Consider the following 22,295-nt stretch of genomic DNA (forward strand, 5'->3'; position numbering starts at 1 on the left):
TCTCTAGTTCGAAATAATACTCGTGTTCTGGGGACGACAACGAACAAAATGAGAGGGCAATGTTATACTCAAATTCCATGATGTGCTTCATGAAAATACATCGCACAGAATGACCCCAGCGAAAGGAATGCATGGGAAAGTAATGAGAAAGAACCTTTTTTTGATGATTTTTCAATAATTTTTCTACCTAATCCTGCGAAAACACCAAAAGGGGAACAATACTTTACTATTGAGAGAAAGATTGAAAGGAAGAGATAGAGGGAGAAATAAGGAATGAATATACGGAATAAACTATGAAAGAACAAAAGGTTCACCAAAACCAACAGCCAAACCTACAACACCGACCAAGACTGTTTCAATTTCGCCTTCAAACCTCCTCGAAGCTTCATCATCACTTTCATCAGAATCAGAATCGACTGGGTCATCGGTTTTCAGTTGTTGGAACCAAGAGGAAGATTCGTCCAATTCTGAATATCTCAGAGGGGGTGTACTGCATCGTTCTTCTTCGTCGTCGAAAGAGTTGCTTGAACTGGAGAGAGAGCGAATAAGAGGTGGTGGTAGTGAGAATTCATCGACATAATCATCGAAATCATTATACCACTGAGGTTGAATGAATAACGATTCGTCCCAATCTGAATTGATAGGTTCGATAGGTGAAGGTGGAAGTAAAAGTGGTGAAGATATTGGATGAAGGATAGGAGTAATATGAGCAGTCTCGATAGAAGCAGAAATGAATCGTTCTATTGTTGATTTGGATCGATGATAAGATTCTGGAGAGTACAAGAGACCTTCCTCGCTGTCATCATCTCCGACTTCGACTTCAGACACATCGGTGATGGTAACTTGAGGAATAGGAAGTGCAGGAACAAGTGTAGGAGGTGAAAGTGGATTGGGAAAAGTGAAGGCTTCAATATGACCGACGTCATATTCCAAATCATCGAATACGGGTTCAGAAACTTTACTTTCAACCCATTCGTGATTGATTTCTTGTTGTTGAATTTCGGTTTCATCTTCGTTGAAGGAAGATACCAAATCTTCAAACCATCTTTCTTCGTTTGATTCTTGATCAATCTCATCTTCATCCTCTTCAGAAACCACATCTAAACCCATTGCTGAAAGTGAAGTCCAATCGTTCATTTCGACAACGGAACCTTCCTGCACACTTTTCCAGGCACTTTTTACGGCCTCTCTTACGAGAACACCTTTTAAAAGAGCTGGTCCTTCATCATACAAACTACCATCCAAATTGGACAGTTTTTGTTCAGAGAGATGAAGGAGTCGGTAACCGACTGGAGTGAGGGAAGGTTTAGAGTTTGGTGAAGTGAATCTCATTTCGTCAATACCAAATATGTTTGTCGTTGATAATGATGAGGAAGAAGAGAAATTATTGGACGTAGATAACGTTTGCTTCTGTGCGTTTGAAGCTTTTATTGTAGTTGACGATATATCGATAGTATTAGGCAGTATAGCCTTTTGACAGTTACAGATAATAGTAGTAATAGCAGTATCAGTGTTATTGGCCAATTTGGCTTTTTGCTGTATGTCTAATCTTTTAGGGTCGGTAGAGATGGAGTCGATGTCGACTGAGTCGGAGGTGGTATGTCCGTTGGTGTGAGTTGGATTTGTGGAGGTGAACCTCTGAGAAGTATGACTGATTGTATTGTGAGTAACATTTTGGTGGTTGTTCAAAAATGTGGATGTTGTCTGTGGGGACGACGTCGTGGTTGTGTTTGAAATGGTTTAAAAAGGTCGACTAGTTAGTTTCGCTTGGTAGGGTGGGAACTCGAACGATATATCTTGACTTGATCGTTCAATATTTGTTTCAGCGGTATACGGGAGGGGGGCATTTAACAGTTCATCTCGACTATATGTGATAGTGAAGATATAAAATGTTAAAAGGATAGTATTGGTTATATGAAGAAGAGAAGGAAGGAAAGGAAGAGGAGGGGGGGAATATGTTATATATATATATACATATGTTTGATACGAGGCGTGAGAAAATAAAGTAAAAGTCACAGTAAACTCTGATTGATAATCGAGTCAACCTTATAAGACTATTTTAAAAGTTACCCTGAAATGAGGAATAGCTCGGTCCCGAATATAAGTTAACATTTAAATTATTATGATAAGACAACGGGTGATCCGGGCATTCGGGTGAGTGTGTGCGCTAAACAATTACTCGGATTTGACCGGACTGTACTCGTACTTGGTATACACAGGTATCCAGTCAACCAATTTTTGACCAGTTGGAATGCAGATCAGAGAAAGATCTAGCGCGCGTTTGAACGTCTGAACACTGATCGGCCGATGAAGACAAAAGGGAGCGAGGGATCTGAAGATGTTTTCCAACCGGGACTGTGACTGAGACGAGATCAAGCCACAAGGGATTCAACTACATTGCAAAATGCAGAGAGTAAGCTAGCGGGTAATTGGAATATCTCGAAAATCATCGGAAATGCGAATATCCCGATCGATTGACGATTTCAGACGTGGAATATCAATGAATATATACGTGACGTGGATTCTGTGGTTTCATAGTGATTTTCAAAATCAACCGCTCCCGCCGAGTGATCGCGTCTTCGAAGCTCGGATGTATTTCTAGTTACATGAGAAGGGAGTAGCTGACTGTGTCCTAAATATGATAATATAGCTGCCAAGTAGGAGATGCGTGGAGTGATGCTTATGACTTCCATCTTGTACAAACATTTCTATGGGTCTATCATTACACACTATATGCGCGTCGATATATGGGTTTATAGTAAATCATCTATGAATTCCGCAAAGTTCTCGTACACTCTATCAGGGGGATTATCTGTTTTTTCAGAACCAGAACGATATTTACCCGTTCGCACTAACCAAGTGAGAGTTGTTCATCGTCAGTTTGTTATCTTTTAGCTCCGACTCCAGGGCGAATAGAAATCATGATTCAGAAAGTAGTTGAAAGATGAACGTTGAATAAATTTCAAGTGAAAAGATTCCGTCACACTTCATCATACTAGTCTGTCACTCACCTAAAATCCTTTTCAATCCTAAGTCAATAGCACCTTGACCCAAATCATTGATAACATCATCTCCAATAACACCCACATCCTCTTTCCTCAATTCAATTTGACACTTGTATTGTAATCTTTCAATTGCCAATTCAAAAAATCGTTTAGTTGGTTTTCCAACTATATATGCTTTCTCCCCTGTTGATTCTTCTAAAGCTGTAACGAATGGACCTATGCCCAATGATAAACCGGCTGGTAGATCTGATGTGGACGGTGATTGTTGGTACATGGCTTTATGTGGTGCTATCAATGCTGCTTTTTTACCGTCCCCTGATCCCGAAGACGGCGACGACGACGATGAGGAGGAGGAACAAGATATAGGTTCAGATTTCAATATTCGAAACGCAAGATTCAAATTATCATAAGAAAGTGAAGGTGGGTGTAGGCCCAATATCACAGAATCATGTGGTACTTCAGACGAGGTCGAGTTCGAAGGTGATGTAGAGAATTCTTCTTTTGCTGAATCTGACATCATCAGGAATGGTCGTCTGAGATCCATTTCAGCGCTCATCAGTAAGTATCGTCTTTTCATCATCTGACTAAATCGTTCCCCAGATTACCTGCTGAGAACTTTGGGATCATCACTCACTTGTAACCTTTCTCTTCTATTAACTGTTTACAGGCTCCTAAACTAGTGATCAATTCATCTTTTTCAGCTTTGAATCCCATTTTCTGTAATTTACCCATTAACTGAGCGGATGATTCTTTGGTCGAATTCGAGCTACGTACGCTCTCGTATCAGCTCAAAACTAAGCGAATCAAGTAAAAAGTTGACATTATCAACGAGGAAAATCAGGAAGGAACGTTATCTTCCCCTGCATTATAATGCACAATGAGCGATAACCGTTGCTCACCAGAATATGAATGGAATCCTAGCATTTCTGAGTCTTTCAATGGCTTGGACTGCACCTTTTGTAGGTTCAGATCCTAGATGTAATGTTCCATTCAGATCGATAAGTAAAGCTTTTAGCTTGAAAGGGCTACATGATTTGTTTAGCTACACGAACCGGACATCATGAAGCGTTTGACTTACTTTGACATTGTTTTTGAATGTTTTCGATGATAGCTTTGAGTAAGGGTATCTTATTGATCTGTGTCCTGTGAGGTTTCGTGAGTCTTGTTCACGATTCGATCATCGTCCGGTGTTTCCCATTTGTTGAAACATGATAGATAAGATACCAAATCAATGCTGGTAAACATGGAATCTTATGCAGGATGACATCATCACTTTTTTAACGTATTGCGGGGACTCCATGGTTTGAACTGACTTTCATCGTTTACAGTGTCGATCTACAGCTGAAACAGATTTATTCATATTCATACCACATCACCTCCAGACAGGACATCCAAGAAGTCACGTCAAGAGCAAGTGAAGGGCGACACATCATGTCAGTAGCTGTAATACAAGGATCATCAGGTGCTCTCGGACTTGCATTATCTAGACATATCTTGAGACATACCGACCTTTCAGTATACGCATTAACGCATCGAAGTTCATCTCAAGAATCTGATGTACTGAGAGACGAGATATTAGATGGATCCAACAAAGGGAAGGAAAGGCTGAATGTCATTGGTGATGTGGATATAACTAATGAAGAAGGTCTAAGTAGAGCTGCAGAGTTGGTCAAAGGGAGAGAAGGTGATAGGGTCAGATTGGTAGCTTGTATGGCTGGTATAGTGAGTTTGACATGAAACTCTCGTTTTCCTCTGGTTTCCGCATTAACCTCTCAGAAGTAGGCTCCAGCTATCTATTCGACTCAGTTCAAAGCTAATGATTCCATCGCAAAACAATTAGTTGACTCCCGAGAAATCATTATCTGCAATCGACCCTTCTACTGCTCTTGCCCAATTTCAGATAAATACAATAGGACACTTATTAACATATAAACATTTCGTTCCTCTTATTCCATCGAAAAAGAGATTCAACACTTTATCCTCCGGCTGGTCACAAGATGAAGATGGTGATCCTGCTCGTGGATTGATTTTCAAAGATAATAGTTTATGTTGGTCGATGAGTGCTAGAGTGGGTAGTATATCTGATAATGAGAGAGGTGGATGGTATTCCTATCGAGCGTGAGTCTGAATTTCTTCATTCTCGGCATGAGATTTTTCTAAACACGTCGAAGTATGGAACTGGATTTCTTGACATGCAGCGAGACCAATTCATCCGGATGATCTCCAGTAACAAAAATCATAGCTGATTTTCATACATACTGTATATCTGATGTAGATCAAAAGCAGCGTTAAACCAAATAATACGTACTTTGGACCACGAATTGGTGAATAAAAACTCATCAGCTGTGGCAGTTGGATATCATCCAGGAACAGTTATCACAGGATTCACTAAACCTATAATAGGATCAAATGCTAAACCTGATCCTGAAAATGGAAAGTTTGATATAGATCAAGCTATTCAACGGATGACGGGAGTAATGGGGAAAATCAATAGAACGGATGATGATAAATGGAAGGGGCGATGTTGGGATTGGAAAGCTGAAAAAATACATTGGTAGCTTACATACCCCTTCAATCATATGTCGAAGGCTTTTGATGGCTATTTCCCATATCGATGGCTATTTCGTATATCAATCCAAGTGAAATATGGTTCTTTGATGATGGGTCTCCAAACTGGTGGATCTGATACAGGACAAAATAGATCCTTTCTCGGTTGATTGTGAAGAGAAGGGTTCTCGGTAGATTGTGAAGAGAGGGAATGTCACTGTTGTCGAATAAAATATGCTGAACCATTGATCTAGACATCACGTTATGTTGCTCATAAACTTGCTACTCATCAAACGCTGAAACATGCATCAGCTTCCTTTGCTTATCTGCAACGCACTAATCCTTCCTTTAACATCTTCACCTTTGACACAAAATCATCACCATAATCATCAGCGTATAATTTTTTGGCAAGCCTTTTTTAGTACTTTATGATATCGTTGATTGTGGTCAGTCATGGTTTTCTCAATCATAATATTGTTAAAAGTCGACTCGTCACTATCAAAAGACGACCGCACCGGTCGGAGATCAAGTATCGGGAGATACCTGTGTAATCGCAAAAGACCCTTTCCTTTAGTCCACCAGGTAAACTCGACCAAAACATACTCACGTAATCGCGTATAACACAGGCTCAATAAGGACAGCGATGGCTCCTATAGATATTGGCGATGTTGGAGGAGCCATTACTGGCGTAGCGGGCACAGCTGTAGAAGGAGCTAAAGGTGCAGCTAAGACTGCCTCTGGAGCAGTAGCGACAGCTACGGTGAGTATCCCATTAGAAGTCTCGATTCTATCATATCGAAATGGGGGGGCAATACTGACTGAACCGGCGATTTCGATCATGAATGTAGAGCGCCGTAAATAATGCTAAGGTAAGTGTACGTCAGGAGTTGTTGATGAGACTCAGCTAATCAGTGATCGGGTTCATGATGTGTAGGGCAAATATGATGATGCACAGGGTATGTTAGGATGGTTCACTAAGATACAAGGGGTATGTAAAACTCCAATTTTGATGGGGGGTCACGATACCAGACTGATTTGAACTTCGTATGAATAGTATATCACTCGAGTAAGTGAAATTAACTTGTAGTCATGATCGAAATGGTCCAAATAAGGACAAATCACTGACACTCACTGCTGTGCGATAGATACAAGATGCTTGGAATGGACACAAGTACTTGATCATGTTTCGTGAGCACTAGAAGATCTTCTGACTGGTCACCCTCTTCCCCTCTGACTCATGACTTGAAATCTCTTTCAGTGGTCGGCCTGATCATCTTCTTATATATGTCAATAACGATTTATTGTTGTTATCATTTCATTCATGATTTCTTTCGATGTGGATGTTGTTGTGTTCGATGTACTTACAAAAGTGAGAAATGGATATATCAAAAGATCAAGTCGTCATCGTCGTCTACCAATAAAGAACGAGATGATGACGACGCAAAGGTAAATCATAAATGTTCAAAATGTTGTTTATTATCTATACCTAGGACTACAAGAATGGAATTGGAGAAACAACATGGTGATTTAAGAAAAGGATGGTCTGATTCAACGTATTTCTTAGCGAGGGATTGTGGTAGAATTGACTTACCTCAAGATCCTATTGAAAGGTCAAAATGGCATTGGTATGGCCATGAAACCAAAAATCCAACAAGATTTAGATACATGAATAAATGTATACCTACTAACGTTACCCAAAAAAATAAAGACGAGAGACAAGTGAAAGAGGTTATAAAAGCGAAAGAACGGATCAGGTATTGGATGGGATTGAAAGATGGTATAGATCCTTTTAGTAATTCAGGTTTGGGTTCGAGCTCATGGGAAGATAGAGTAAATCACAATTCTGATAGAATGAAAAAGATCTTGCGTAGATCCAAGAAGTATACAGAGGATAAAAAAGCTTTTGAGGAGGCTGAAGCCAGGTCAGATGAGAAAGAAGAGACATAGAAAACTATCTTTAAAGGAATAGCGGATAGAATTGAACGAGTCATGCGAGTGTCATGTACAGGGAGAGAAAGAGGAAACTGCAACAGATATAATTGGGAGGTGGTATCAACGTGGTATTGATTGATGAGTTAGTACAAACGGAATCAGTAGTTCGGACTTAGTACTCCCAGCATAAACAGTGATGCATAAGTGATAAATCGAAATCAAAGGAGATCAAGGAATTTCTTGATATCTGCTTCTCCTCTGAACCCGACTAATAACCGATGAATCAGCCCCAATTTCCAAGTTCAAGCGTGTTGTCACTTGGACAAACTCACCGAATTTGTTCTTCACAGCACCATTTTTAAACGCTACTACTGTTGGTAAAGCAGATACCTGATCCGAGAAATTAGATACATCCAGCACTTCATAAGGTAAAGGTAAAAATGATGAACTTTACTCACTTTGTACTTCGCAGCTAGATCAGGATAAGTATCTACGTCAACTGTCATCAAGTCAAATTGTGATTCTGGACCAGTATGGGATTTCAGTAATGGAGTGAGAACACGACATGGTTGACACCATCTATACGACATCCCATACAATCACAATCAGCTTACTAATTCGATAAACAAATCCGGTCGTGGATCCCGTCAACTGGAAGCTGACTTACGCAGCGTAGAAATCAACGAGAACGGGCTTAGCACTCGATCCATCCAAAGCTCGTTTTGAGAATGCCTGTTCAAGTGAGTAAGTGAGTACTTTGTAAGCTGGAGAAACCATTGAGCTCAAGCCAGCTTACCTCCTCGTTCGCATCTAAGAAATGATCTTTGGATATTCTAGAAGCGTGGAACGATCGAGCAACCACTGGTCGCAGTGATGGTCCAGCCTTGGCGAGAGGTCGAGCAGCTCGTACAGCGTTTGAAAGCATTCTTGTGAGGGGCTGTTTGTATTGCTTCGAGATACTGTAATGGGCGATGTATAGATATGGCACAATGGTCACGAATCAAGGATTATTCATTCTTTGTCATTGCTCGATTTCAGGAATGTGATGCTGATTCCAGTGAAGAGGCGGTGATGTCCGCCACCTCCACTTTTTTTTCCAAACGCTACTCGTATTTTGTTGATAACAAGTTTTGAAAAATCTTTAACTCAACGACGATTTATATTGTAGTACCATCCATTGAATATAACACTCGTAACAGTGCATTGACAGAAACGCAACTAGTCTCGGGGTATCATATACAAGAGAGGTGAATAGCGATGCCCAAAGCTAGTAAGTCGGTGTGGACTGTCAAAGTAATTCGACGCTAGAAGGTTAATCGACTGATCCCAATTTTTGATTTCAGATAAATCATCGAAAGGACACAAGGGAGGAAAGGTCTATGCTACCCCAACAGCTCAAAGTGAGCGATCTTTCCTTCTTCTCGATATTTCCCAGCTGACGGTTTTTGTTCGCTCATAGAAAAGAGAGGATTAGATATACCGAAGTTGCATTCTTTAGCAAACAAGCAAAAAGCAAAGGTAAGTGCGTCATCCTTCTTTCCAACATGCATGATCTTGCTCAACTTGAGATTGAACCGGGTAGATCGGTGTCAGTACAGCTGCGCATCCTACTCCGCAATCACTTGCAACTCTATCGGCAGCAGATCAATATGGTTCATCGGCTACAGGTGAAGGTCTAGGTGGAATATCATTCTATGAACCTATAGACGCATCACTCACGACGAAAGATTCATCTTCTAAAGCTTTCATGAGAGAATTAAGGAAAGTGATAGAAAGAAGTGATGTCATTATCCAAGTTCTAGATGCTAGAGATCCAGATGGAACAAGAAGTAGATGGGTAGAAGAAGAAGTTAGGAAAAGAGATGTCCAGGGGAAAAAGTTATTGGCTGTCGTGAATAAAATTGGTGAGTCGGCGAAGGTTCCATCAAGCGAAAGGAGGCGTGACACATATCGTTCTTGCGGAGTACATGGGTAGCTAAGTCATATTGGATTTTCCTATAGACCTCGTTCCTCGAGCAAATCTCGAAGTATGGCTAAAACACCTTCGTCATTCTTTCGCTACTATGCCATTCAAATCATCAACTCAAAATCAACGTCAACATCTTTCACAAGTCGCTGTACCTTTATCTCAACCAACATCTACCCCAGGACAACAAGTCAACTTACCTGCTTTACCCACTACATCATCATCACTTGGAGCTCCTGCTCTCTTACATCTACTTAAACAGTATGCTCTTTCCACACCGCATTCATCTCTCACAGTCGGTGTCGTTGGTTATCCGAATGTAGGAAAATCTTCTCTTATCAATTCGCTTAAGAGATCAAGAGCATGTGCAGTAGCTTCCATGCCAGGTAAAACTCGTGTGGTACAAGAAGTGGTTCTGGATAAAGGAGTCAAAATCCTCGATTGTCCAGGTGTAGTCTTGGAGGATGTCGGAAGGGAAATGGATGGTGAAGCAGGAAAGAGAAAACAAGCTGAAATAATGTTGAGAAATTGCATCAAAGCGGAATTAGTCGAAGATCCTATATCGCCAGGTTAGTCTGCCCTTTCATCTCATCTAATCTCAATGCTGAGACATGCCTTTATACTGATTGAAAATGAAAATACATGATACAGTCGAAGTCATTTTGACAAAAGTAGATCCATCACAATTGCAGAAATTATACAATATTCCACCTTATGACGATGTGAAGGATTTCTTAATCAAGATGGCTTTGACAAGAGGAAGATTAGGGAAAGGTGGTATACCAGATTTGGAAGGATCAGCAGTTCAAGTTTTAAGAGATTGGAATTCAGGCAAAATCTTATATCATACTGTACCACCTGCGATCCACCCTTCATCCGCTCCAACACAAAAACCCTCTGCTACTTCCACGGTGTTACCGACAGGAGAAGATGATGTACAGATGGATGGCGATAAAGTCGGAGATGCGAAAATTCTCAATACGCTTAGTGAGGCGTTCACCATAGATGGACTATTCGATACAATCGGCGATGAAGCTGCTTGGGAAGGAGGAGAACCAGTCGTAGTAGAGACAATAGCTGAAGAGTGAGCTTCTCGTATATATCTCAGTACTTGGTTTTGTCGGTCGCTAATAATGTCCAGCAGTGTTGAGCTCGTCGAGCCTACATCCCACGTCGAATCAAGTGTACCAGCTCAGATAGCTCCTACATCGTTCTTCCCAGACTCCGACGACGATACTGATGCTGAATCATCTACATTTCGTCCTTCACTTCCTACGGTCCCAATCGCCTCTTCTTCAACCTCAACACTACCTCAATCTCTCATAGCTCGTCAACCTGGTGTTAACCCCACAAAGCTATTCTCTCAAGAAGAGTTAGCAGTTCTTCCAGCTGGTATGCTTGATCGCGGTAAATCAAAAGCTGCCTTGAAGAAAGCGAAGAAAAGACGAGTAGCAGCTGAACGAACAGAAGGCGAATTGATGTTAGGATTTATGGATATGGACGTAGAAGAACCCATGGCTGAATTAGAGGAAATACCAGATATAGATGCAAATGGACGAAGTGGATTATTGAGGAAGAGTAAGAAGGAGAAGAGAAAAGAGAAAAAGAATAAAGAGGTTGAACAGAGAAGAGCTCAAAGAGGAACAGGTATGGAAATGGACGAAGAAATGGACGAAGAAGATAAGAAAGTCGATGAATTCGCTAATTTCTTAGCTAATATGGGTGGTGAGTTTACGAGTACATGACAGAACCTCAAAGCTCAAAGGTATTGAAGCTGATTTACTCATGAATTTGCCTTCATATAGCGGATGACTCTGATGAGGAATTGTAATATCCTTACAAAGCTTGACATTGCCCTTTGTTCTGCTAGAAACATTATGCATGTACAAGTCGATGATGTCGGCCGGCCGGAACCACTTCGTTCGATCAAACAAGCTTAGCATGTAGATGACTTTTGATTTTGGCTGACCACGAAATTATACTTGTTCTTGCAGGATGTGAGGCATGATGAGGCGGAATTTCAATACCACCCAAGTGAGCCTTTTGCATCTCACAGCCCTGACCAGCCTACACCGTTAGTATATTGTCAAGTATCAAGCACGGACTGATAGTGCATGATCACATGCTTTGATTTGACATATCATGAGAAACAATTGACGATATAAGAAGACTAAGGGGAATAGCACCGAAATAAAGCTTTGTCAACTCCAAAATCTTCTCTCATTCATCCTTTTTCCCAATCTCAGTTGGAACAACAAGAGCCAAGATGCGAGCAGCGTATTTCACAGCTATATTCTTTTCTGCTACTTTAAGTTTAGGTGCACCGACAGTATTGAAAGATGTGAGTCTTAGTTGCTTCGACAATAATTCTGTCAAAGTTGTTTGAAACAGGCAAATTGACCGAAAACACGTTTTACGATTTTATAGCTCATGTCGACTCATTCACCTGATACATCCTCAATGCCATTAAGTCAAATCGGAACTATCCTTCATCCTTCTCCTCCTCCTCCATCTAAACACGAAGAATACATTTCAGGAGCACTGAAAGAACACAAACCTTCTAAAAGACTTGATCTTCCCTTATCAAATATGAAAGAGCTCACCGACAACGATGGAGATTTGTTTGTGAAGACACTTCAAAGTCAAAGTGACATGAAGAAGTTAAAGGAAGCTTCAAGTTCAGTAGACAAGTTAATGGGAGATATGACAACCCAATCGAATAGACGAATTGGGAAAAGAGGATTTGAAGAATTGGGCGTGATTGATCATTTGGGAAGAAAAGTTTTGAAAAGAGGTAATGATTTCCAAATTCAGGTTAGTTGAGCGAATTCCTAATTTTTTAATTCGTGCAATGATCCTGTTCCAGTTTCAATATTACTACATTCCCTAAAAGAAAATTGAAGATTAGTTAGCTAATATGAGGGAAATTTATCGCAGGAACCTGCTGATCAAGGTAGACAGTGGGGTGGTGCGGTTGAATTAGATGATGAAGATGATGAGCCTTTCTGGGGTTAATCACTCCATGATTTGAATTTAGCAATCCATCACCGTTGTCAAGAACATTCAATCGCACCAAAGTTGAGTTATCATCTCAGACACCAATAGATGAGAAACGGAGAAGTATAAATGTACAAATATTAGTTAGTCAATCAGTTAATCGCTCAGATGATATGTTGTCTGTTGTTTGTTGTTGTACCATATGTATGTTCATTACCATTTTATTACAAATCGACACATCAACCGGGTGTGCCGGTTGTAATCCCTATTACAAACTGAATAGGATTTGATTTTAGGGTACGAGTAATTATCGTTTTTTTTTTTTGACTCGAAGCGCAATCGTCGATAAGACGACATCGGACCGAGTCATGACTTGATTAATTGTACGACTTCTACATCGCTGTCTTCTCTTCAGACTTTTCTCGAATCTCATTTTATCTTGTTATCAACTCTAATTCGCCAGTCAATAATCCTCTCTCCCGAAAAGGATAATTCGGCAAGATGCCTTCCACTGTCACTGTAGCCCCTGCAACCAAGATGCCATCGGCTATTCCATTAGGTGCATCAGTACCTGCCCTCACAGCTCATGCCATCTCAGTTTCTCTGCCCACTTGGGAAGACAATATAGGTTACGAAGAAGGTGAAGAGAGAGTTGTAGGTAAGATGGAGACTGGTTATCCTAGATTCTTCATTCATAGGAGCATACAAAAGGTAAGTGTATCATCAACAACTTCAATCCTACGTCCCCCTTCTAGCAAAATTGGACGACAACTTACAGTATCAATTATATCTCATAGCTCGCAGCTCTGTGTCTAGTCAAATTCGGAAGACCAGACGAGCAATGTATCTTATTGCCATCACCAAAAGTGGCAATAGCAGGACGTGATTTCCTTGCATCACAACACCCTTGTATCCAATCTCGGATAGTCGAATTCGTCATTTGTCCTTCGACAATATCAATCATCGACACTTCTTCTTCAGGTAAAGCTTTAGGCGGAGTTGATTGTATCGAATTACAGATTCTATTGTTCGATAAAGTTAATTGGTCATTTGGGAAAGCTTTTTGGCAACATTCAGGAGATGGTATTTGTTCGAGATTAGCTGAAAGAGCTTTAGCTTTTTTAGGTGAATCACCTGCTGGTTCTTCTATCAGATCTACAAGTCCTCCTTTGGTAATGATGGAAAGACCACCTTCAAAAGCCCCTTCGACCAGAAATAGACATTATTCAAAACGGACAAATTCTTATTCTGTACCTTCCACACCTATAACTGCAAATACACCAAATACACCAAGTATACCCAATACGCCCACATTGGGAAGTGCAGAAGATGACGCACCTGTGGAACCAGTAAAAGAAGAAGCTCTGACTTCAGATCTGACCACTTACTTAGAAGAAAGATATGGTAGAAATCTACCTCTATTTAATGCTCCTCTTGCCAAGCAAGCTCTGAAAAGAAGAATAGCAGGCGGCCTCTTACCAAGTGATGAAGGTTATGGAACAGTCACAGATGTAGCTAGAGGTGCAGGATCAGGATCAGGATCAGGAAAAAAATCGGTGAAAGAGGATGACGTTTATTTACATCCTTGTGGAATGAGTGCGATATGGCATGCTTTTGATATTGCAAGAGTAGCAAGAAGGAGAAAAGGTGAGAAAGAAGGAAAAAGTGTTTGTTATGGGTATGTGTTCGATTCTCTACTTCATATCTGTCAGAGCCTACTTATTAATACGCTTCAAAACGAAATTGTAGTTTCCCATACACGGACACGCTCAAGATCTTGCAAAAATGGGGACCGGGATGTCATTTCTTGGGAAATGGTGGTTCTGAAGATGTACCTGCATTAGAGAAATTATTAGAAGATCGCAAAACTGATGAACCTCGAATCCTCTCACTCTTTTGCGAATTCCCATCAAATCCATTATTGAGAAGTCCAGATCTCGTCAAGATCCGACAATTAGCAGATAAACATGGATTCGTCATCGTCGTTGATGAAACCATTGGAAATTTCATCAATGTCGAAGTGGTCGAATTTGCCGATATCGTAGTTAGCAGTTTGACAAAAATCTTCAGTGGAGATGCCAATGTCATGGGCGGAAGGTATGTCGTCGGTTTCATTCTGCTCCATACCAGATCGCGAATGACTTGAGCTGACTTTTCCTCTCTTGTGGGATGTGATTGATTTAGTCTCATCTTGAATCCTAATAGTCCAATTTTCCAAGATCTCAAAGATGCTCAAGAGGAAATATATGAAGATAACGTTTATCCTGAAGATGCAGTTTACCTGGAACGTAACTCAAGAGATTACAGAGGAAGGATTAAACGTGTCAATGACAACGCTTATGATGTGACTGAATATCTATATGGAAGATCACTTCAAGATGAATCAACACCATCAAATGGAAAAGTGATCAAACAAGTTTATTATCCACGATACCAGACTCCTGACATGTATACACAATGTCAAAGATCACCGCCGACAGGAAAAGGTGGATTTGGTGGTTTATTCTCAATCACTTTTACCTCTGAATCTGCGTCAAAAGCGTTTTATAATACGATTGGATGTGCGAAAGGACCTTCTTTAGGGACAAGTTTTACGTTGGCTTCTCCATATACTATTTTGGCTCATTATCTGGAACTAGATTGGGCAGCAAGTCACGGTGTTGAAAGAGGTTTAGTGAGAATAAGTGTAGGTCAAGAAGATGAACAAGTTTTAAAGAATTGGTTCGAAAGCGCAGTTGACGCTGCTGAAGAAGCAGGAAGGAAAGAAAATGGACAATAGTCAAAATCGCATAAATAGCATCGCATTTTGTATATATGCATATTCACGGATAACGGGTGATGGAGTAGCTTGATGACGCGAGTATCGTTGTTATAGCTGGTAAATGTGAATTGTTTTTCCAGGAAGGCCAAATAGCAAAAGAAAAACATGAACAATCCATTTAACATAGATACAGAAAATGTGACTGATATGATTGAATCAAAAGCCTGGGGCATGATTTTGCCTTACTGATGAGATGAGTGTTTGATAGCAGAAGATGCGTAAGATCCTTTTGAAAAGCAAAGAAGTATGGTGAGAATTTTCCAATCGATGATTTGATAGTTCTCCGATATGCTGATTTTGTCATTTCCACAATCCTACAACTTAGTTTTGAAGTTTTCCAAGTTTTCTAATCTTACTACTTCTCCATCGTCCGCAATGATCTTATACCTCACTACCAACACGGACAAGTATCAGCGAAATGTTGGTGGTGGTGACAATTGGGACAAACAATCTTTGCGGCATGGTCTTCTGTTGCATGAAATCCAATGTTGTCTTCGTATTGAATACTGAAATACCAGATCACTCACCTATTCTCCATGCACCTTGTTCTTGTGGCCTTATAGACGTGAAATATACTGTTCCTGCGCCTGAGGAGGAACACCAAATACTTGTCAGTTTCTTTCACCCGAACGGAACGATTATCTAAGAAGCTGAGGATATACCTTTATCGCCTCGTATCCTGAAACTTAAATCCACTCGACCTTGCATCAAATTGATCTACACACAGATTTTCAGCTACTTGTTCTTGTTGATAGTACTGGTTTCAAATTTTCCACTCACTGTACCAGAGATCCAAGGTTGACCCAGAGCTGTCATCGAACGTTGTATTTCAGCCAAAGTTTCATCGGAACGAGATTAAGGGATGTCTTAACTCACCCCACCAGTTTTCAACCAATCTAACATGTTCTCCTAGGACCGCTATTACTTCTTTAGAATTTCGCAGTTGGAATGTCACTTGACGTAAGACGGATGAAGCGAGACGTTCTATATTGAGAGATTTAGCATGATATCATTGGCAATTCAACGACGAGCAGTATGAATTAACAGATAAAATCGATTCAGAGTTCTTTTACGGTGCGTTCAGACTTACCTGCGTTAGTGGCGTGAAGAAGGAATAATCCCCATCCTAAACCTAGTAAACCCAACGCAAGTACTGTTCCATAACGAAACATCAACTGGAATTTCCCAGTAGTGAGACGAATTCGATAGCTTACCATATGGTAATTTATTCTTTTCCATTGTCATGTCAAATTAGTCACCATCCCTCTCACAAGATGAATTCGGAATAAGGATAAGCGGACTTACCGTTATTCTAGGTAAATCCCTATCTCCTGGTCGTTCATAAATCAATCTAGGTCTACTTGGCCCATTAAACGCTTCGCCCTTTTCACCCTCCCTTTGGATCTTTGGCTCTTCTACTCTTCTCCTTTGAAATCCGGATGAAGGTGGTGGCATGCCCCTCGAGGCTTCTGGCGAATCGTATATCGTCCTAGGAGCTGATTTCGATGCGAAGGTGGTGGCTTCCGCTTGAACTCGAGATGTATGTGATGCGTTCGATGTGTTCCATCGTATCGGTGTTGAAAGCGACGATGATCTCCCAAGGATATAAGTTGAACGAGGTAATGAACGTAAAGACGTGAATAGTGATAGTGATCGCATCGTCATTGTGTCTCTAGGTCGATGCTGCTGTATGTACTCTCTTTGTCACACTGAAAGATGAATGACTAGATGTTGTTTCACACTGTTCGTTCATTTTATGGTTCCATTCGATGTGTTTCCGGTAATCATCCATTATCCAAGAACAACCGGGGGTATTTAAAATTGGGATAAATTGAGAATAAATAAATCAATAAGATATTCAACAGACTCACTTCGTATATACACATACAGTGCCACGTGTCATGCACTCCACCGTTTATACGCGTATGAAAGTATTAATCAATGAGATAATTAATATCAAAAGTTAATATGCTGCTCGAGTATTTGTCAAATCCATTCCAATACATCCTCTTCTTCAAAATAACATATACATCAAATCAAGTGACTTGTGTACAATATGAGTGCTGAAGATTTCGAATTTGAGCCTCCTGGTAAGTACAGCTTCACTGATATGTCCATCTTGACAATAACGATCATCAAGCTGATCATACAGCACTTTAGTCGTTCCTCAAGACCTCGCCGACGAGCTTGAGATTGGTATGTCCCATGATGACTGCATTTGACAAGTGTGAGAAACTCGAGGTCAAGGCTGATCGTTTTACGATGACCCCAATAGAGGAAGGTGACAAGAATGTTCGACAAAACAGATTTTACGTTCAAGAAACAGAAGTTTACCTTAAACACCTAAGACCGAGAGTAAAGAAAATCGATAAATTCTGGTTGACAACATTAGTACGTACAGGCGTCGCTGTCATAGTTGAAGTTCTGTCCGTAACGGATATGCATGCACACAAAGAAGCTGACAGACATGGTGTCATGTGTATAGCTCAACCATACTCAACTGGCCGCCACGGCAACCTCCAAAGAGGATCAACACGCTTTATCATTCCTTGAAGATATAGAATTAGTGCAAGATCTCAACGATTTCAGACCTTTCGAGTTGAAGTTCGTGAGTATCTAGCCTCAGAAATGGAGTGAGAGATGTATGAGCGAAAGAGAGCGGCAGGAACATGCCCGGTTCGCGTGATGGGAGGCCTGAAGTCAGGCCTCAGACATGTACATGTGAGCGAGTGTGAAAGGATGGGGCGCTTGGGTGAGGTGAGAGCGAGCAGAAACGTAACGTGGTATCATGACTTATGGCTAAAATCGTTGAAAATCAAATAGCACTTCAAAGAAAACCCTTATTTCACAAATACCGTTTTATCCAAGAAATACGCCTTGAAAGAAGGTACTGAACCTGCTCCTAAAGATGGTAGTATAACAGATGAACTGAGGAAATTTGAAGGTACAGATGACCTTTCAGCTGAAGTAAGTCATCTGCTGCAATACCGTCGAAGCATAGGAGAAAGCTGATGGATCGGTGTCTCGACTAGAGCATCAAGATTGATTGGAAGTCTGAAGATAAAAATTTACCTAAAAAACAACCTCGTGTAGTTCAAGGTCATGATCACGATGATCCTAATCATGTTTGTGGTGATGATGATTCAGAAGGCGGTTTTGAAGGAGATTTAGGTTCTTTCTTCATTTTCTTCGAGAACGCTGAGGATCCCTTACAAGTGAGTAGACATCCTCAATTCTGTTTTATCACTGTCACAACGATGTGTAAACCGTTTCCCGCAGTACTTTTAGGAGATTCTTGCACAACTCGAGAGACCAAAAGATGTTTCATGCTAATTGTCCGTTGTGGCTCATAGATCGGTGATATACTTCGATCGGAAATCCTACCTGACGCCTATGCGTATTTCGAAAACCGCGGAGATAATTCTCCAGGCAATGAATTCGGAATGGACAGTGATGAAGATGATGAATTAGACGAAGAAAGTGATGATGATGAAGAGGAGATTGATTTGGAAGCAGAAGAGATTAATAAAAAGAAGAGAAAGTTCGGCAAGAACGGGAAATAAAGCTGTACTGAGCGTTTAGACAAGAAAAGGAGGAAATGAATATCTTATGAAAAAGGATAAAGACCTGGAAAACCCATCGGGATCTCTACAAAATGTTTCTCGTAGCAGACCAAGGCGAAGATTTGCATATAATGCATAAATCATGACTATGCATCTACAATGCATGGATCAATTGGTCACGATTATCGCTGAACTACAACCTATCGAGCAGTCATGTTGGATCTGTTAAAAATAAAAGAATTATTAGCAATTTCCTTCCTCGACTGAGGAGTCCAGCCCTATTCTGAGTACTGTTGTGGTCATACACAGAAAACCAGTAGGTGATAGAGTTCTTGGAGGGTTTAATGAAGAGTTAGATGGTTTTAAACATACCTATTCAAATAAGCTACTTTATGTCTCTCTTCTAACCATTTGAAAACATCACTTTGACCTTCCAATATACCCAAAATTTCTCTTGCGATCCTTTGATCCCTTGAGATACCACCTTTCCTACCTCTTTCAGAAGCTTTCAATATCCAAGCTACACCTTGTCTTGATCTTTGACGTTCTGTTAATGCCCTAGGTGTATATATCGTTTTAGCTGATTTCCTCATTGAGAGTATCTTGATTGATGGCGATGAGAGTAAGACGGCTTGACGAAGTAATGGTTGAGGTGCAAGATTAGTCGATTGATGTCTGAATGATCACGTATATTAGCTTTATTCGTTTGATACGGAAATTTGGGTATTGAGATAGTAGAAGATCATAGATGGTCGAGTCGTGGCTGCAATTCATTCCTATATTTGACCCCTTCCACTCCATCCTGTACAAATGTTTCCTCCCTTTCCTCCAGGTGTACTTCCAGCATGATCTGAGAGAAGAAAGGCCTTTACGACTTTATTCCAGATTTATGCGAAACAAATCACTCACAACATGCTCAAGATCCTTCCTACCATTTTCTGCGCTTCGTCCTTTTTACCATCTTTCATCAAACAATTTGTGAATAAATCCAATGTGGGATCCACTTTTGGTGGAATGGAATGGACGTCATATCCTCTCGCAGCTACTTGATCTTGTACATCTTGTGAAGATGGAGATGGGAAATTAGGTCGAGATGATGAAGATGGTGTTTGGGATGAAGACGAAACGAGTATATCTCGTAAAGGTGAAAAACCTGATCCTGATCCTGATTGCGATGATGATTCCAAATCGGCAAGTGATCGTGAGGAAGTGGATAGATACCTTCGTAGAGACCTAATCGGTGTTCGGAGTGACATGTTGGGATCTTGAGTCTAGGTGTAGATGTATGATATACCGTATGGAAGATACTTCAGTCTCAAAAATACTATCTTTTCTCTCCCATCTTTTGATTTTCGCTTCCACTGAGTATTATTACTATAAATCATACTTTCCCACGGTTGTATTCTGAAAAAGTTGAAAATTGACCCGTGCTAAACCTTTTCCCAAAAAAGTTGCAAAACCAATATTTTCATAGGCGATATTTCAGTGAACTAGTTCGTTTCATTTGTTCTTACTGCTCACTAGCTAGTCCTCAACGTAAAAGAACTTTGCGCCAAGCAAGTAAGAAAAAATGGCAAAACGGACTTCTGAAGCAGCGGAATTACCTCCTCCTAAATCGACGGCGAAAGGCCAAGGAACAGCTCGACCTCCAGCCGTCAAAGATGCTGATGAAGAAATGGGAGAATTCGAGGATAAGTGGGAAGACGAATACGAGAGTGAAGGTGAAGTCGTAGATGCCGAAGCTGAAGGTGAAGTTGATGGTGAAGGTGAGTAAATCGTGTGTCATCAATCTCTGGATTATCAGAGGAGGCCTCATTTGGTCGTTGTCTCTTAAAAGTGGTTTCAGCCATGACTATTCTGCAATACAGCTATAAGCTTTCTTGTCAATGAAGACAACTGGGAGACAATGTCTGAAAGGAAGATACGTTGGAGACAAGCTGACATCCTGATCTTCTTATGCTCCACTAGACGACTTCACTCCTGCTCAAGAAGATTCTGCTCCCCCTCCTGAACCAACTAAAACCTATCTCCCCGGAACTGCTTTCGAAGCAGATGAACATCTTGTCCCTGACAACTCTGTCTACCTCGCCCTTCATTCACTTTCCTACGCATGGCCTTGTCTCTCATTCGACGTATTGAGGGATACTCAAGGTTCTGATCGAGCCACTTTCCCTCATACAGCATGGATCGTCACCGGCACACAAGCTGGAGAAGTTCCAGGTCAAGGTAAAGCAAAAGATGAAGTTGTCATTATGAAATTAGGAAATTTAGCTAAAACACAACATGATGATGACGATTCAGATGAAGATGATGAGGATGAAGATCAAGATGGTACAGATGAAGATGCTACATTAGATTTCTTATCTATCCCACATATAGGTTCAGTAAATAGAATCAGAGCACAACCAATTCAATCTGGTTCAAATTCAAATTCCTTACCTGATCCATATAACGTTGCAACATTCTCAGAGACTGGTAAAGTACATATATTCGATGTTAGACCTTATATAGATACTTTATCAGGTCCTTCATCATCATCAACCACCAGCACGAAACCAAGATCAAAATTACCAGTACATACAATAACGAACCATGGTAGATCAGAAGGTTTCGCTATCGAATGGGGACAAACAGGATTATTGACAGGTGATATTGATAAAAAAATCTTTTTAACCACTATCACTCCAACTGGATTTAACACTTCCACCCAACCATATTTATCACATACAAGTTCAATAGAAGATTTACAATGGTCACCTTCAGAATCAACAGTTTTCGCTTCTGCTTCAGCGGATAAAACAGTCAGAGTCTGGGATATTAGAGCCAAAAATAGAAAATCAGTCGTTTCTGTACAAGCTCATGATGAAGATGTCAATGTTATCAGTTGGAATAAAGGTGTAGAATATTTGTTGGTCTCGGGTGGTGATGATGGTGCGTTGAAAGTATGGGATTTGAGAATGTTTAATAAAGGGTAAGCGATCATCTTCATTTCACTTATCGTTGAGCTTTGTGGCTGATGTTCTGGGAATGATACAGAACACCTACACCTGTCGCTCACTTTGCATGGCATCAAGCACCTATAACATCAGTAGAATGGCATTCAACCGATACATCCGTATTCGCAGCTTCTGGTTCAGATGATCAATTAACATTATGGGATCTTTCAGTTGAACCTGATGAAGATGAATCACCGGCAATCGTTACTTCTGCAGATGGAAGTGAAATCCCGAATGTACCTCCTCAATTACTATTCGTACATCAAGGTCAAAAAGATACAAAAGAAGTTCATTGGCATCCACAAATTCCCGGTATGGTTCTCAGTACTGCAGCAGATGGTTTCAATGTCTTCAAGACTATTTCTTGTTAATTCAGTACCTCAGACCTAGTCAGATACTTGATCAACACACACTAGAGATTGACATATAGAGAAAGTGGGTTACCTGTAACATAATCGATGTCCATAA

The 22,295-nt window shown here is 40.6% G+C and overlaps 12 protein-coding genes across 12 annotated transcripts; 7 read left to right on the forward strand and 5 right to left on the reverse strand.

The window, feature by feature from the left end:
- Positions 1–291: 291 nt before the first annotated feature.
- IL334_002568 (uncharacterized protein) lies at positions 292–1,332 on the reverse strand (the record flags this gene model as incomplete). The annotated part of the gene is made up of 1 exon (XM_062934312.1): positions 292–1,332. One exon carries the CDS (start codon positions 1,330–1,332, stop codon positions 292–294), a length of 1,041 nt encoding a protein of 346 aa, XP_062790363.1.
- A 1,421-nt stretch (positions 1,333–2,753) lies between these two features.
- On the reverse strand, positions 2,754–4,091 carry IL334_002569 (uncharacterized protein; the record flags this gene model as incomplete). The annotated part of the gene is made up of 5 exons (XM_062934313.1): positions 2,754–2,851; positions 3,012–3,538; positions 3,640–3,771; positions 3,905–4,030; positions 4,084–4,091. 5 exons carry the CDS (start codon positions 4,089–4,091, stop codon positions 2,754–2,756), a joined length of 891 nt encoding a protein of 296 aa, XP_062790364.1.
- Positions 4,092–4,436: 345 nt separating this feature from the next.
- On the forward strand, positions 4,437–5,563 carry IL334_002570 (uncharacterized protein; the record flags this gene model as incomplete). The annotated part of the gene is made up of 3 exons (XM_062934314.1): positions 4,437–4,727; positions 4,846–5,123; positions 5,281–5,563. 3 exons carry the CDS (start codon positions 4,437–4,439, stop codon positions 5,561–5,563), a joined length of 852 nt encoding a protein of 283 aa, XP_062790365.1.
- Positions 5,564–6,195: 632 nt separating this feature from the next.
- Positions 6,196–7,499, forward strand: IL334_002571 (uncharacterized protein; the record flags this gene model as incomplete). Its single annotated transcript, XM_062934315.1, has 6 exons — positions 6,196–6,312; positions 6,401–6,421; positions 6,487–6,540; positions 6,607–6,618; positions 6,698–6,740; positions 6,811–7,499. 6 exons carry the CDS (start codon positions 6,196–6,198, stop codon positions 7,497–7,499), a joined length of 936 nt encoding a protein of 311 aa, XP_062790366.1.
- Positions 7,500–7,702: 203 nt separating this feature from the next.
- Positions 7,703–8,409, reverse strand: IL334_002572 (thioredoxin; the record flags this gene model as incomplete). Its single annotated transcript, XM_062934316.1, has 5 exons — positions 7,703–7,752; positions 7,817–7,874; positions 7,943–8,063; positions 8,152–8,216; positions 8,281–8,409. The coding sequence occupies 5 exons, from the start codon at positions 8,407–8,409 to the stop codon at positions 7,703–7,705; spliced, it is 423 nt and encodes a 140-aa protein (XP_062790367.1).
- A 332-nt stretch (positions 8,410–8,741) lies between these two features.
- On the forward strand, positions 8,742–11,281 carry IL334_002573 (uncharacterized protein; the record flags this gene model as incomplete). The annotated part of the gene is made up of 8 exons (XM_062934317.1): positions 8,742–8,754; positions 8,828–8,884; positions 8,944–9,002; positions 9,067–9,388; positions 9,486–10,019; positions 10,102–10,534; positions 10,595–11,175; positions 11,256–11,281. The coding sequence occupies 8 exons, from the start codon at positions 8,742–8,744 to the stop codon at positions 11,279–11,281; spliced, it is 2,025 nt and encodes a 674-aa protein (XP_062790368.1).
- Positions 11,282–11,716: 435 nt separating this feature from the next.
- On the forward strand, positions 11,717–12,465 carry IL334_002574 (uncharacterized protein; the record flags this gene model as incomplete). Its single annotated transcript, XM_062934318.1, has 3 exons — positions 11,717–11,791; positions 11,878–12,264; positions 12,388–12,465. 3 exons carry the CDS (start codon positions 11,717–11,719, stop codon positions 12,463–12,465), a joined length of 540 nt encoding a protein of 179 aa, XP_062790369.1.
- A 483-nt stretch (positions 12,466–12,948) lies between these two features.
- IL334_002575 (uncharacterized protein) lies at positions 12,949–15,226 on the forward strand (the record flags this gene model as incomplete). The annotated part of the gene is made up of 4 exons (XM_062934319.1): positions 12,949–13,158; positions 13,245–14,125; positions 14,197–14,544; positions 14,632–15,226. 4 exons carry the CDS (start codon positions 12,949–12,951, stop codon positions 15,224–15,226), a joined length of 2,034 nt encoding a protein of 677 aa, XP_062790370.1.
- A 356-nt stretch (positions 15,227–15,582) lies between these two features.
- Positions 15,583–16,933, reverse strand: IL334_002576 (uncharacterized protein; the record flags this gene model as incomplete). The annotated part of the gene is made up of 8 exons (XM_062934320.1): positions 15,583–15,659; positions 15,796–15,855; positions 15,931–15,985; positions 16,049–16,077; positions 16,145–16,252; positions 16,359–16,421; positions 16,483–16,498; positions 16,574–16,933. The coding sequence occupies 8 exons, from the start codon at positions 16,931–16,933 to the stop codon at positions 15,583–15,585; spliced, it is 768 nt and encodes a 255-aa protein (XP_062790371.1).
- A 391-nt stretch (positions 16,934–17,324) lies between these two features.
- IL334_002577 (uncharacterized protein) lies at positions 17,325–18,831 on the forward strand (the record flags this gene model as incomplete). Its single annotated transcript, XM_062934321.1, has 7 exons — positions 17,325–17,358; positions 17,429–17,464; positions 17,544–17,659; positions 17,754–17,876; positions 18,092–18,235; positions 18,301–18,483; positions 18,622–18,831. The coding sequence occupies 7 exons, from the start codon at positions 17,325–17,327 to the stop codon at positions 18,829–18,831; spliced, it is 846 nt and encodes a 281-aa protein (XP_062790372.1).
- A 200-nt stretch (positions 18,832–19,031) lies between these two features.
- Positions 19,032–20,087, reverse strand: IL334_002578 (uncharacterized protein; the record flags this gene model as incomplete). The annotated part of the gene is made up of 3 exons (XM_062934322.1): positions 19,032–19,053; positions 19,204–19,506; positions 19,741–20,087. 3 exons carry the CDS (start codon positions 20,085–20,087, stop codon positions 19,032–19,034), a joined length of 672 nt encoding a protein of 223 aa, XP_062790373.1.
- A 314-nt stretch (positions 20,088–20,401) lies between these two features.
- On the forward strand, positions 20,402–22,198 carry IL334_002579 (uncharacterized protein; the record flags this gene model as incomplete). Its single annotated transcript, XM_062934323.1, has 3 exons — positions 20,402–20,597; positions 20,800–21,802; positions 21,868–22,198. 3 exons carry the CDS (start codon positions 20,402–20,404, stop codon positions 22,196–22,198), a joined length of 1,530 nt encoding a protein of 509 aa, XP_062790374.1.
- Positions 22,199–22,295: the final 97 nt, after the last annotated feature.

Source organism: Kwoniella shivajii, chromosome 3 (assembly GCF_035658355.1).
Source record: "Kwoniella shivajii chromosome 3, complete sequence".
NCBI classification, from domain to species: domain Eukaryota; kingdom Fungi; phylum Basidiomycota; class Tremellomycetes; order Tremellales; family Cryptococcaceae; genus Kwoniella; species Kwoniella shivajii.